At 31.2% G+C, this 15,076-nt stretch overlaps 1 protein-coding gene across 1 annotated transcript; it reads left to right on the forward strand.

Moving 5' to 3' along the window:
- Window positions 1-5,613: 5,613 nt before the first annotated feature.
- LOC131874735 (protein RADIALIS-like 4) lies at window positions 5,614-7,628 on the forward strand. Its single transcript, XM_059218643.1, has 3 exons — window positions 5,614-6,155; window positions 6,493-6,784; window positions 7,140-7,628. Exon 2 carries the CDS (start codon window positions 6,508-6,510, stop codon window positions 6,757-6,759), a length of 252 nt encoding a protein of 83 aa, XP_059074626.1. The 5' UTR covers window positions 5,614-6,155; window positions 6,493-6,507; the 3' UTR covers window positions 6,760-6,784; window positions 7,140-7,628.
- The last annotated feature ends 7,448 nt before the right edge of the window (window positions 7,629-15,076 follow it).

The raw sequence follows: 15,076 nt of genomic DNA on the forward strand, positions 1-15,076 counted from the left end.
ATGAAATATGAGCTTATAAGCCTTATGTTACATCTAAATCACAATCAAAAGATTATGTTTTAGACCCTTAACATAAGAAACATCATCAACCTTATTCATACCATCAATGGAAATAGTTCATTTACCACAGATATGTCCAGCTTCCTCACTTGCAAACTTTACACATCCACCATCATATTTCTCAAATTTAATGAACTTTCCTTTATCACCCGCCATACGATTTGAGGGTAAAAGTATAAACCTGTGTCACACTTTTATAAAGGAAAAGGTTAACACAACAATAACTGTTCAATTTCAATGCCATAAAATGGACATTTGCATTTTGAATTTGAAGATAGATGAAATGTATAAAATTTGATGAATTTTGAGTCTATTATTTTTTAAATTTTTTTTGTCAAGGATTGATATTTTTTTTTACTTTTCAAGTCAAATTTTTTATTGCTGAAAAATTATGGGGTTTAGTTCCCACCACAAAAAAAAAATAAATCAACTTATTTTTTTTCTGATTTTGATATTCCTAATAGATGACACACATTACAATGCATTAAAAAAAATATTAATTTTCAATGTATATTTTCTTCCTTATAACATTTTAAAGTCGAACATACCTGAATTTGATAGTTTTTATTTCCCAACATGTTTTGTTTATTTAATTTTTGATAATTAAAAAAAAAAAACCTTTTGGAGAATACTCTCTCCTCTAGTGAACCATATTTTTTTCAATTTTTTTTGAGGTGATTCAATATTTTTGTTTTGTTTTTCAAACCAGTCTCTTACTGAACATTAGAATACCTACTTGCAGTATTTTTTAAATAATATATATTAAATCTAATCAAAACATCATAAAAATTATATGAGTAGATTTTTGACTTCGATCTCTACAAAATGGTATATATATTTTTTTTAATAAATTGAATTTACTTGTAGAATTTTGTTGCAGAAGTCAAAAGTTTCAGAAATTTGTCAAATTTGGTGATGTGGCTGCCACTAAGGATGTTATGGCTGAAATGTTGGTAGCCTACACAACAGATCATTTGAGTGACCACGCCTCTTAAACCCCACATAAATAATGATTTTTTTTCAAATAAAAGCAACATTTTTTATATAAAGCGATGAAGATTTCCAATTTTTTTGAAGATTTTGGTTGAAGGCTTCTACTTTTTTCAAGTATGTGATTTTAATTTTTTTTTTTCAATTAAATAAATATCCAATATTAGAAGGCTTTTTCAAGTATGTTATATTAAACTAAACATTTTTTAGATTTTATTAAACCTTATTTTTTGGATGCATAAATTGTTAAAGAAAAAATTGCATTGAAATGTTATTTACCTTTTATTTGTGGATTCATTCATGTAATTATTCTTGAAAAACATTTTTTAATTGTTGATCCAATAATGTATTTTCACTTGAACCTTTTATTTACATTTGTGCACTTTTTTTAACATGTATGGATCTATTTTTATTTACATGTATGCATTCATTTTTATTTACATGTATGGATCTATTTCTATTTACATGGATGCATTCATTTTTATTTACATGGATCTATTTTTATTTACATGTGTGTATTCATTTTTATATATATGTGTGGATTCATTTATACGTGTTCATATATATGTGTGAATTTACAAATAAACTAATGAAGTTTAAAAGACATTCAAAATAGTTGTCATCATTTTTAGAAAGGGAAAGATGAAATATTACAAAGATTACCAACTAAGAAATAAGAATATTATTAAAATAAGTCTTGCAATCGTTACTAACTATTGTACTAATCCAAAAACTGTTTGAGTTAGTGAATTTGTAAAATATATTTCACTAATAGAATTGAGTATGACACTATTTTGTGACAAATAATTTTATTTATATATACAACTCAACTTCTCTCTATTTCAACAATTGGAGTTCAGGTTGAAATGATAAATGAATGATGAGAATGATTACCATATTAGTAATAATCTCAATGAAAACAAGTCTTAAATTGTCACTCTCAAAGCAAATAATAAGTTCAATAATGTATGAATCATTATTTAAAACTATATATTTAAATTAGTTGTCATTACCATATAACCAATGGGAAAAATTATAGTGATCTTGAAATTATATATGTTTGTCCACCTTACTTTTCTAGCTCTTTTTTTTTTCTATTTAAATGCTACTACATATGTACAATCCATCCTTGACACTTGTATAACAAGCTAACACCTATCTAGCAAGTTTAATAATGCAAAATTATACATTTCATAATCAATATTGTGAACAAATCATAGAGCTCTTTTTTAAGAAAAAGGAAAATTTACTTTAACTTTTGTATATATAATATGTACTAACAAATCTTTTAGATCTAGAACAATAGTTATATCTATATGTGTTTACAAATGAAGTCTATATGTATCTAAATCTAATGTATTGTTCAACATTTAAAATAACCTGTGCATGATTTATGATTTTTTTCTTATATATGGTATATATGTGTTTGTGTGTTTAGGTGTTCAATTGAAATTGAATCTGAATTTTTTTGTGCAATGGGGAATAAGAGGACTAGATCAAGGTTGTGTGATCAAAAAAGGGACGATAAGATGAAAGGTCATTCAAAATGTAGTCAACAACAATCTGTTGATGTTCAAGATGAACCTATTAATGTTCAAGAAACAACAACTTAGGTATGGGATCAAATTCGTACAACGTTAAGTTCAAAAATTTTCTTTGGTATGAAAAATTTGATGGAAATGAATGAAGATAGTCTCTCTTTTCAATGAAATTCCTTCTGAAGATATGGTACCTGAAAGTACAATAGAATTGCATTGTAATAAAATGTGGGATGATTATTTTGAAAATAAGTCTATTATTGGAAGAGCACAATTATTTGCTAAGTTATTTAGGAAAAGAGAAATGACCTCTATTTTGGAGTTGTTGGGCGTTGATAATAATAAAAACTCACATGATACATTAGTAAAAAACTATAATTGAAAATTTTGCAAGAAGCATTGAAATGTATTGACAACACAAGTCAAGGTGTTGAATTAAGTGCTACACACAGAGCATTGATAACTAATAGAAAATTAAATTCACATTGATAGTGGTTTCAAAAGATTTTCCTCATAAACCAATTTTGTTATAAACTTTTAAAGGTTCATTAGAGAGGTCATTCTTCTACATTTTTATATTAACATCTCTAACATCAACTTTTAGAATGACTTTGTTTATTAAAAATTCTTTAAAGACCCCAAAAAAAACAACCACAAAAAATATCACAACAAATATATGTACACTTTATTATAACATAGAAAGGTGACATACAACACTAGATGCATGTAACCCTAACAAATACATGAAAATTATTCAATATAGCAATCTATCTACCTACCATGTGTCATATAGCAATCTATCTACCTGCCATGTATCATATAACGTAATGATATCTAAAAGATTTAGAGTTTTGAAGATGACATGTATGATAATTTTGTGGCCAACGGAAAAGTGGACCTCCTTTCCCCCTCACTAAAATAAAGATATCCCTATCTAACTATCTATCATAATAATGAAAGTCTCCCAACATTATTGATCTTTATCCCTTGCATATAAGATCTGTGGACCAGACAAAAGTATCAAATGCATTGTCTCAATCGATGTGATAGTAGCTTCGAAGATGTGCTTCATGTTTTCAAAAGCACTTTACACGAATCTCTCTTGTGCAACTTGCATGGGAAGGAAATGCTTGAAGTGACCCTACTCTCATCTACTTTAAGAACATGTCCCATAAGGATTCAAAGAAGTTCATTTCTTTTGTTCAAATTGTCAAGACAGCGAAGGAACTTATCTATTATTGATTTAAGTGTTCTTTTATTTCTGGTCAGAAAGTAGGGAAGGAGAACATTATTGTGTCGGCAAATGGATCTAATCATATGATGGTACCTTTCCACTTTGTTCCAAATTTATTTGGAAAAGTTGCTCTTTTCTCATGCTGAGATATACAGCCCATGGAAATTTATTCCTTTTGAGATTGGTCACCTCAATGTTAGACACAGAATATTGAATGATATTTTAAGTTAGAGATGGAAAGGATCATTAGAATGAATTGTCCATAAAAAGATCAATTAGTTGAAAAGTAAAGAATAATGTATTCTGATTTTCATTTAATTAATAAATATGAATTGAATATGGTTTAATGATACATTTTGATTTCTAAATAGACATTGCCTGTAAGATATTTTTGGTGGGTCCAATCCAATTAGGGTTTGGTGCATGCCAAATATAATTGAATTGCCTTCGTTACATTCTAAGAGAGGTATTAGTGTACAGTTTTGACACCTTTCCAGATACCTATACAGTATCAGCTTAATTCAGCTTTACTGATATGCAAAGGTACTGAAATAGACAACATACTTTAATGATATCCACAACATCACACGGTATTGCGCTTTATTGCTTAGAGAAAACTATGCAGCAGACCAATTGTCCCACATGCAACAGTTAGATTCATTCCCATATGATAGGAGTAAAGTTGCTGTAATTGATGTGTCAAATCAGGATAAAGACCTCTGTTGCAGTGGATAGGTTTTATTTCTTTAAATAGAATATTTAATATTAAGAGCTTTGTTAAGTTCCTATAATTCAAACCTGCTTCAATACCCTTTTAGAACAATCTAGATTGTTGAGGATAATAAAGACATGAGTAATGGCATGTTTTAGTCTAAAGCCAAACCTGCCTTAGACAATTGGCAAGCCAGAAAGTGAACTAATATGAAAAGAAAACACAATCTTTGTGACTCATGATACAATGTTCTGGATGCCTGATTGGAAGAGTGTGAGAGGTCTGTAGGGCGGGTGTGATTCTCATTGACCAGGATAATAGAATAATCTATGATAATGATGGCAAGAGTTCTTGTGTTCAGTAGAAGTCATATCATAGAAAATACTCACACATTATTACTCCCTGAAAACATTCAGTGTATATCCAGAAGATGGAGAAGATGGGGACTGGTAATAAGGGAGATCAGTCAGTATGTCTCTACAATAAATATAATATTTAACAATTTCAAATTAATTATAATACATTCTATTTTTAGGTTGTATTTTTGTATAAGTGATTCATCTTAAATCATATTAATAGGTAGATTCTACAAGAAAAATGGTGTGATTCCAATGAACCATTTAAACAAATTAACTTTTAGAATGTCCTGTTTAAGTCCAACCATCTAAACAAATTAACATTTAAAGTATGTTGTTTAAGTCCAACCATACCTACTGTGTGCCAACCATTATAATCCCAATTATAACAAAATTGTGCAGGTCAGAAAGCAGCATGCTTTCTCAGCAAGCAGCTTATGGGCTTCTCTAGAGACTAAAGCAAGCTGGTACGGAAAATTCTCCTGTTTATTCTAAGATACGCAAACACAGGCTTTGTGCTTAGGCAGGTGTAAAGTATTAGCATATTTCCAGCTGAAAAGTATTATATTTATTCTGAAGGTACACACACAAACTGTGTGCCTATGGATTTCTAAAGTAGAGAATATTTCCAACATCTTTGGGATGAGTGGGAAACCTCATACCATGAATTACAGACCTCACACCAAGCAAACCAAACATGGATTCTTTTAGACATTTTAAACTATTACAGGCCTCACACCAAGCAAACTAAACATGGATTATTTTAGAGATTTAAAACTATTTGAAACCGTTTATAAGCTACTATATCCATAACCAAAATATTGAATGATTGTCATAGGCAATTATTATCATTATGTATTTCTCAGTAATTTTGTTTGATAAAGGGAAATCCTGTTCATGGATTCTGCTGGATAACTAGTCTTATTCATCTTCTGGCTTCCATGGAATTATTATTCTGTCCTGTACTCTATTAGGATTCCAACAAGTGGCCGATTCTAACACAACCTAGCCTTCACTCTATTTATAGGGCACTCTAGATAGCTCTTCTGTATCCAATAAGCACCAAAGCTTCAACTTCTGTTTTTGAAGCAATCCAGCCGAGTTTTTTCATAGTTTGTGCTTAATTTTATTGTCTGTCAAGCCATTTGAAGCAGTTGGGTGTCCTTTATTAATCTACTTTCATAGCCTCGAAGGTTCTGAATCTTGAGAACATCCTTAACTGCAGTTTTTCTGAAGAATTTCAACCCACATCTTTTCTTTCAGAGGTTACCACTTGCCCCATTTGATTTGCACATTCTACTGAATTTCATCACTGGGTATAGAGTTGAATTGAGTTCGTCAACTTTGTATTTGCTCCTGTGCTACATTAAAGCACTGGGTAGTCCACTTTTTCTGTAATTTTATTGTCCTGCTGGAGGTTAAGAGTATTTGGATGATTTGATGCTGGTAGTTGTATAAGATTGCTTTGAATATTCTTTTAGTTAGTTAGACTTGTGGGTCCATTGTCTTTTAGAAGCGCTTTACAAAGTTACTGGAAGGTTGGCATAGCACATACAAGTGCAAAATATTGTTCCCTGAATCAACCCTGTGTTTTTCTAAAAGCTTGAGTTCGGCACTATGGCCAGTCATCCAAGTTCTTCATCTGGGGGAAACTCTTCATCAGCGTGGACATCCAAGCAAAATAAATTGTTTGAGAAGGCCATAGCCATCTATGACAAAGACACTGCTGACCGTTGGCAAAAGGTGGCTGCAATGGTTGATGGGAAATCATCAGAGGAAGTCAAAAGGCATTATGAGATTCTGTTAGATGACTTGAATGGGATTGAATCCGGCAGAGTGCCTTCCCCCAAGTACAAACCAACTGGTTGATTTTTCTGGTAATTATGGAAACCAGGTATGATTGCTAAATTCATTCTTAGCGAACATCTTATATTTTTTCACTAGTTAATGTCGCATAAGTGTAAATAGTTCATTCTATGCTTTGACTTGTTTAGGTGATTCATTTTAAAGCACACTAATCTATTTAATAAACTCCATTTATTAATATGATTTCAAATGAACAATCTAAATAAATTGAAATCTGTAATGATATATTATGCATACTTACTACTATATATATATAAATAAATTTTCATAATAATGCATCCATTAATTCTAAAATAATGATTGTTTTTGGATATCCATTTACTCTACTTAATATTGGTTTATTGATTCTCTCTCTTTATACTGATAGTACAAATGTTTTGCAGGCAATATATGGTATTAAGCTATAATGGAGCTCCTGGATTAAAACTTACCTATTATTATTACTCCTACTAATATCTACAAGGAGATAGCAGAAGACAACTAAGACGAAGTTCAGAAGCATGGTAAATGAAAATGACTGGGCACCTGTGGATACTTTGCATGATTATTAATATAATAATATAGAAATACCTGTAATAGTCATAAAGACATAATTGAAAGAAGGAAGCCTCAAGTTATATAAGCATTTGGGTGCTCTCTCTTCGTTTCAATATCTGTAAAAAATCATATACTACTCTACAACCTTTATCATTCAGAATGGACAAGTTCTGTGTACATGGATGTGAAGGTGGTGATATATGAGAGCAAGTATTTATAGACAAATAGTCAAATAAATATTTTTATTATAGAAGTGGTTTTGATGATTGGATTTCCTGTCCGTACATACATTTTTAATGTAAAAGGTCGATATATTACTTTTGAAAGGACCAATGTACAAACTATTAAAAAAATTTGTGATGATCATGTCTAAAGTCAGGCAAACTGGGTTAAACTTGGATCTTTCCATAGAATACAAAACATAAAACCCCCTTTATAAAAACTCATAAATGCCCCTCCACTCACGGCCCCCCTTCCCTCCCACAAACGCACTGACAGAGAAAAAGGACTTCTTTAATTACAATTGTTTTTGTCATGTAATATTGGAAGAGAATGACTTTTTTAATAATATTATAGCCACGGAAAGTGCATATTTATTATTTTTTTCATTTTAGAAATTATTTTATCAATTTAAGTTTTTTATTACATTTCTCACATTCAATATAAATATATTTTGTTTAAGCTCTTGTTTTTGTATTTATTTTATACATTTAATCTTCAATCCGTATTGTTAAGTAAATAAATGACAAAATACAAGTTTGATAGTATGGACTAAATGGAAATGAAAACATATTACTTATGGATCACTCACAATACAATAGGCAACATCTACATGCAAAAGTAACAACCACGTGCATAATAAGCATGTGGATTTGATAGGGACCAATCCCTAAATGTGATATAAACACAATTCTCTACCAAAAAAATTGTTTTAGATTATCTATGGGTATTTATGGAACAATCATAATTGGAGACATTGAAATAGTTGTATGAGATGGTAGCACATTATCAATACAACTATATGTGAGACACGGAAATAATGAATAGTATCATGGTTATATAGACAATAATGCACTTAACACAACATAACCACCATTGGTCGTATCCCAGCTAATATAGAAGTAGAACATAACATAGAACACATTTCTCTCATTTTAATCTGTTTTGTTGACATTCTTCACCTACATGCCATAAATTGTCAAATAAACAAGCTTCTCTCACTCCTTATTTAGTAATTTTTTTTACTTATAGATGACCATTTAGGGTTAGTTAATCCTTGTAGCCAACTACTCAAAATCTCACAAACAAGAAACTTTCAAGAAAAGAAAAACTAATTTTAGTGAAATATAACTTAGATTTACAGTTTTTTGACACACCAATAGAAAATCTTGTAGGAAACTTCATTCATTTGAAATTGATCAATCATAATAGAAGTTCTTCTTGAGAATTTCATAGATTAAATCAGCAAGTTCCTCTTTACGTAAAATACATAACCAACCTATTTACAAATTAGCAATCATATGAAGTTTGGCACCTCAATCAGATCAACATTTCTTTGTTTGAGGTGATGGAAATCTTTCTTTGTAAATGATTCATAGAAACCCTAACTTTATTTCCATTTCTAGAAACTTCACTTTCTTATAACTAAGTGTTTAACTTCTATTTTCAAATTTTTACCTAATTAACACTCCAATGAGGACATTTAGATCCTCCAATATTCCGATCTAGAAAATTAGTATTTAAGAATGTAACCTTCACTAGCAAATAAGCATTATAGATCTTGAAACTTGATTCCTAAAACTAGTTCCTAGGAATGATTCTTTGCTACATATAAGCATTTGGTTTTTTCACAAATTAAATTTTGTAAACCAATAATATTTTTCCCAATCTTGGGCATTTCAATTTTCCTCTTAGTGTTGGACATTTGCAGGAGGACAATGTGCTCCATCAGTGAGACTCATATGTAGCACGTTATTTAATAATTTATGCTGAGTTTAGTGTTGAGTTAATGGATAAATATACATACTTGGTGACTCAATGTCAAGGGATAATAGAGAAGTTAGAGGATAAAAGTAAGAATGCAAAAGATATTTTGAAGAAGTTCAAGTTGAGAATGAAATATGTTTCTGATCCTGCTAAGGTTGTTGCATGCTTCATTAATAACTACAAGAGCTATAAAAAGAAGTAAAAGATGAACATATAGCAACATGTACTTTAATTTAGATAGGTTTATTTCCTAGAAAGTAGGACAAGAAACTCTATAAATTGGAGAAGTTATTTTATTGTAAGGGTTCACAAATTGATGATTTGAGGCCCAATCGAAAATTCTTTTAGAGATTTTTATGCAGATTTTATGAGTTTGAGTAGATGTTATGATACTTTCTTTGGAGTTAATATAGGAAGCATCTTATAGATTGCTCGATCTATGTGTATGTGCTATGAATTTGTTCTTTGTAATCTGGTAATGTCTATTATTTGAAATCAACAACTTATTTTTATCTTATGATTTGTTTATTTATGAATCATATTGCACACGTAAGTGGTGCATGAGAATTGATGTGATAGAACAATATTGTGGTGATATTCATTTCCGTGAATTTGTGAGGTTGCATGACTTTGCATGTTTATTGGAGTTTTGTTAATGAATGTTGGTTTGAATGATATTGACGATTCAACTAGTTTAATAACAATGCTATTTATACTAACAATATAAATATTTAAAAAATAAAAAATTACAAGTTATAAAGTGTTTGTAGTTGAAACTGAAGAGAGAATGTAATTATGAATAAGTTATAATACTCAAGGGAAAAAGACAAAGTTATAAATTTCAAGCCTACAAATTTTAAACCAACAAATTTCATTAATAAATATCACTGGAGGACATAAAATATGTTATCTCAAGTGAACTATGATGAGCATTTATTTTCCATAAATCCCATAATTTAGTCATTTTCCTATACAATAATCTCCACCTTTGTGCTCCATTTTCATATTTTATGATACATTTTTTAACATATGATTAATAAAACTAAACAACATTTAATTTAACTTTTAGGTAAAATAAGTAAAATAAAAATTAAATTATATTTAATAATATATGTTACTATTATGTTGAGAAAATAATAACAAAAATGGAAAAATTGTAGTTGACAATAAATTTTCTTAAATACATGTACCATGTAGACTTCATTTGTTAATATGGGTTTCAATAATTTATAATCATTTTTTCTTTTCAATAATAGTTTTTTAAAAAAATTTCCCTGTTATAATTGATGAATTTTAATCTTTGTTCTCTTATTATATAGAGTTCCATGGGATAAGCAATATTGTGTATTTCAGTTGCAACTAATAATGTTGTGGTTCTAATAGGCCAAAAATATCTTCTTTTATTTGTAGCCAGACAAACTTTATTTTTAAGTAAATATATTTACACATCACAATTCATGAATAATTAGTATTCCATGAAAAAAAATATATTCACACTTTCTTATATAATGCATAGTAAATGATATGAGAAATATATAAGTTATAGATGTAATCTTTCTAGAAACTTGATAATAGATAAATCATTAGGCTCTTGAATAGTTCATATAAAATCATTTAAACCATTCCATGGATTGAGAGGGAGGTCCAACTCTCATGAAATAATGGTGATGTCTATTAAATTATTTCATGTATTTGGTTTTCATTTATAGCCAATATAGTATAATAAATTTTTATTTAAACAAAATTTGAATTGATCATTTACCTTGTATAGATAGAAAGATATTTATTCAATTCAGATTTGTCAAATAAATATGAAGAAAAATTAAAAATGTTTTTTTATTATAGCTATAGTTTAAGCCACTTGAATAATTTTTTTATAATATGATACAATCTTGTGTCTTATTCAAATATGATGTAATGGTCTACATAGTGTCTAGTATTATTTACAATTCCTATAGTAGCATTGTTCATATTTTTGTATTAGTTTAAAATAAGTGATTTTATTTTCAAGTTGTATTTTATAAACATTCACCTCATTTGTTGTATTCTAGAATGTCATTCACAAGTTTATGCCCTAGATTGGCATACGGATCAAACTGAATTCAATTTCACATTATACCTTAGTTCTAGTCTATTGAAATATATGATGTGAAATTAGTTCAAATCAAATCATAACCATTGAAAAAATTAATGAGATGGAAATGGCATACAATAACTTAAAACCAATTAGGGTGGGCGAATGATTTGAGGAATAGTGTAGTGGTTCAAACAAAAATACTTTTGGGGATTCAAAATGAACTAATATAATAATAAAAATCACAAGTATTAAGTGCTCATATGAAAGTTTATTGTGGAAATTAATCTTGTAAATCCTAAAAGGTGGAAAATAAAAACTAACATCCATAAAGCATTGATGTGAAGCATAGGGAAATATCAAAACAACATAATGGAGGTCTAATGGAAATAAAAATTATGAGAAATTTTGAAATTTTTTAAGTATGAAGGTGGGTTGATGGTGAATTTGAGAGAAACCAAGGAGAAATAGCAACACACTAAGGAAATGACTTCAACAACATAAATATTGAGAGAGGTAGACAAGGCTAAGAGACAAGAGAGCACACAATGATGACATGTGGCTCAATGAGATGTAAGGGTAGGTAGGGATAGGTAGGAGAAATAGTAAAATATTCCACATGAGGTGGATCACCCACCAAAGGTGGAATTATCACTCCATAATAAGTGTTATGATAGAGTAATAACAAGATCATACCATAAAAGGTGGAAATTCGCATACATACACACTCCCAATGTATCACATCTCCCTAAGTGTCTCATATGCAAACCAAAATGTGATGCATGTACCTAAGTAAACTTAAGTAAAGTGTAATTATATCCAAGCTGAATAAATAATTACACCAACACCCCCCCCTTAAGTGCAAGATAGGGGAATGCACTTAAGTCTACAATGCAAATAAACAATGCAAGATGGGTCCCGACTACGAGGCCATGTTAGGTACCCATGTAAAAATGAAAATGCATGCAAACCAATGAGATCTCTCATTAAGTGGGAAAGAGAGAAAAACCCAATGGGAAAAAACCCTCCCTCGAAAGAGAGATGAAAAATATACAAGAAAATTCACATATAAGTATGTGAAGGACAAAACCCCATGTGAGGAAAAAGTCCCCCCATATGAGAGAAGACGAGAAGCTAGGTAGCCCCCCCTTAATGTTGTGATTTTTGAGGATATGTAAGAGCTCATCAATATTCTTAGAATTGCAACGATGCTCCTAATGACCAACCTTTTTACAATAGGCACATGTAGGTCTCTCTTTCTTTGGTGAATTGTTCTTCTTGGAAGAGGATGAATCGTTGTGGAGAATGTGGTGCTTTGTCCTTAGGCTTTGATTTCCCTTTCTTCTTGTTTCAGTTGTCCTTTCCTTGATTTCCTTTGTTTCCTTGAGTTGCCACTAATGCTTGAGACTTAGAAGTCTTAAGAATTCCCATGCTTATCAACTTAGTTTGTTCCATCATCAACATGTTGGTGAAAGCATCAAATGTAGGCATTGTGTAGATTGAACCCATTGTCATCCTATGGGTTTGGAAAATACAAACAAATGTTGCATATTCTTGTGGAAGCTTGCCATCAAATTGAATATCAATTGAGTATCCTTCTTATCAATGCCACAATCCTAGAGTTGTGCCCTCAACTCATTTGCCTTAGTGACACAATCTTGAATAGTATCAAAGTTCTTGGGATCTAACATGGTGAGCTCACTATAAATTTGATATCCCCTAATCTCATCAACCTAACCATACAAGTCTTGAAACTTTTGCCAAGCATCCTTAATTAAGGTACATTTTTCAATATGAAAAGATGAGATCCTTTGATACAGATTGTCTTAAGGTACCAATTGCCATGATATTCTTAGTGAGCCAATCCAAGTGACCATTGGGATCAGCCTTAGGATCAGTGGGAGCAACAATAGTTCCATCAATGTAATGAGGTAACCCTTTTTCCATTAGTTTACTCCATGCATCAATTTTCCAAGTAGCATAATTATGTGGAGTTACGAGACAAAACTTAGGAGAACCCATAGAAGAAAAATGAAAGAAAACAAGAGCACAAAATCATGAGAGACACCCTCCCAAATTCACCTAATCAAAGAACCCCCCCCCCAAAAAAAAAAAAAAAATGATGATTTTGACACTTTATATGTAATGCGTGTACAATCGGCCACTTGCAAACAAAGACAAAATGGACTTCTGATTTTTTTTTACAACTACCCCAATACGCTGAGAACTTCAATGCAAAAGACCAACAAGATAGATCTATACAATACAAGTGCCAAATTAGCCAAAAAAGGCCATATGCTGAAAGTACAATTTCCACCCAAAATCTCTACAAACTGATAGTATATTATGAAATTAGAAAAAAAATTATGCACTTAAAAAATGGCACCTGAAAAAGGAGTTTGTATAAGCCCAAACGGAGTCCCGAAAGTTGCAGAAATGGGGATTGGACAGGTACAGTCTCCCAAAACTAAATTTTATAAAAACTATGTCCATCCAAATAAAATAAAAAACACCACCACATGAAATTACATGAAAAATTATCCCATTTCAAAAAAAATTGCACTAAAAAAGGAGCAAAAATGAGCAAGATATGACCATTTGAAGTTGAACTGCAAAATCAAAAAGCTCAATGAGAGGGGGTCTTGAAATTTTTGAAAACTGCTAACGTAATGAAAAGGTTATCTTAAATTTGATGATCGTATGACTATCAAAAAACCATTGCTCCCCTGCTAAGTATACGGAAATGCTGACATGTCAAGTACGGCGGATGACATGGCATGGTGACATGGCCTTGTGACATGGTATACTATATGGTGATGATTGCGCAAATAGTTGATATGGGCATACGAAAGCGCTGAGTGAGAAGTGATGTGCACCACCAACTGTTTAAGCCATACAATGATGTGGCACTGACATGGACTGCTTCGTGGGCATTGACTTGGATGCTGATTGGGCCAATTGTGGCAGATTATTTGGCATGGCTGGCGGGTCAGATTATGCCACGTGTGAGACACACTGTGATTGTGAGAAAGCCAAACGAGAGCCAGGTGGCAGTATCCACAAATGAAATAAAGCAACATGGCAGCTAAAGTGTAAGCCCGTCAGGATTGACGCTAGTGGAGATGACGAGCCTGCAGACATATGTGGAAGAGATTGTCAGAAAAGTGGTCGAGCAGTCATTGGAAAACTTGCAGTGATGACATCGGGCTGGAAATAAAAAGGGACGTCGCCGTAGTGAGAGGTTGGATGATGGTCATCGGGGCAGGTTGGAACGTCGACAGATCTAGAACGAGGGGTCAACGGTGGTTGGAATGTTGACAGGTGAATTGCCGGGAGCTGCTAAGGACCGGCAGGGGCCGAGCAAACCGGAGACCAAAGAAGAGAAAACGTCAGGCGGTGTACATGTTTGGCCGATAAGGAGACAGAGCTTGTGGGAGAATCAATAGGGCTTGCAAAAGAGCAAGATCATATAGTACAGGGGTTGAGGTAAAATGCCCCCCTCCCCCCAAACAAAATATATATTTTTTTATTTTTGATTTTATAAAAAAAATACAATGATAAAAAACCTGTGAAATTTTTTGAAAAATAAAAGATTGAAATTATTTTTTCGTAGAAATTTTTTTTTTTTTTTTAATAAAATCGTACCGTACAACCTAATAGGCTGATTTTTTCTTCCAAAGCCCCAAATTCAATTTTCACCAAAATAGGCTGAATTTATACTCA

Source organism: Cryptomeria japonica, chromosome 4 (assembly GCF_030272615.1).
Source record: "Cryptomeria japonica chromosome 4, Sugi_1.0, whole genome shotgun sequence".
NCBI classification, from domain to species: Eukaryota; Viridiplantae; Streptophyta; class Pinopsida; order Cupressales; family Cupressaceae; genus Cryptomeria; species Cryptomeria japonica.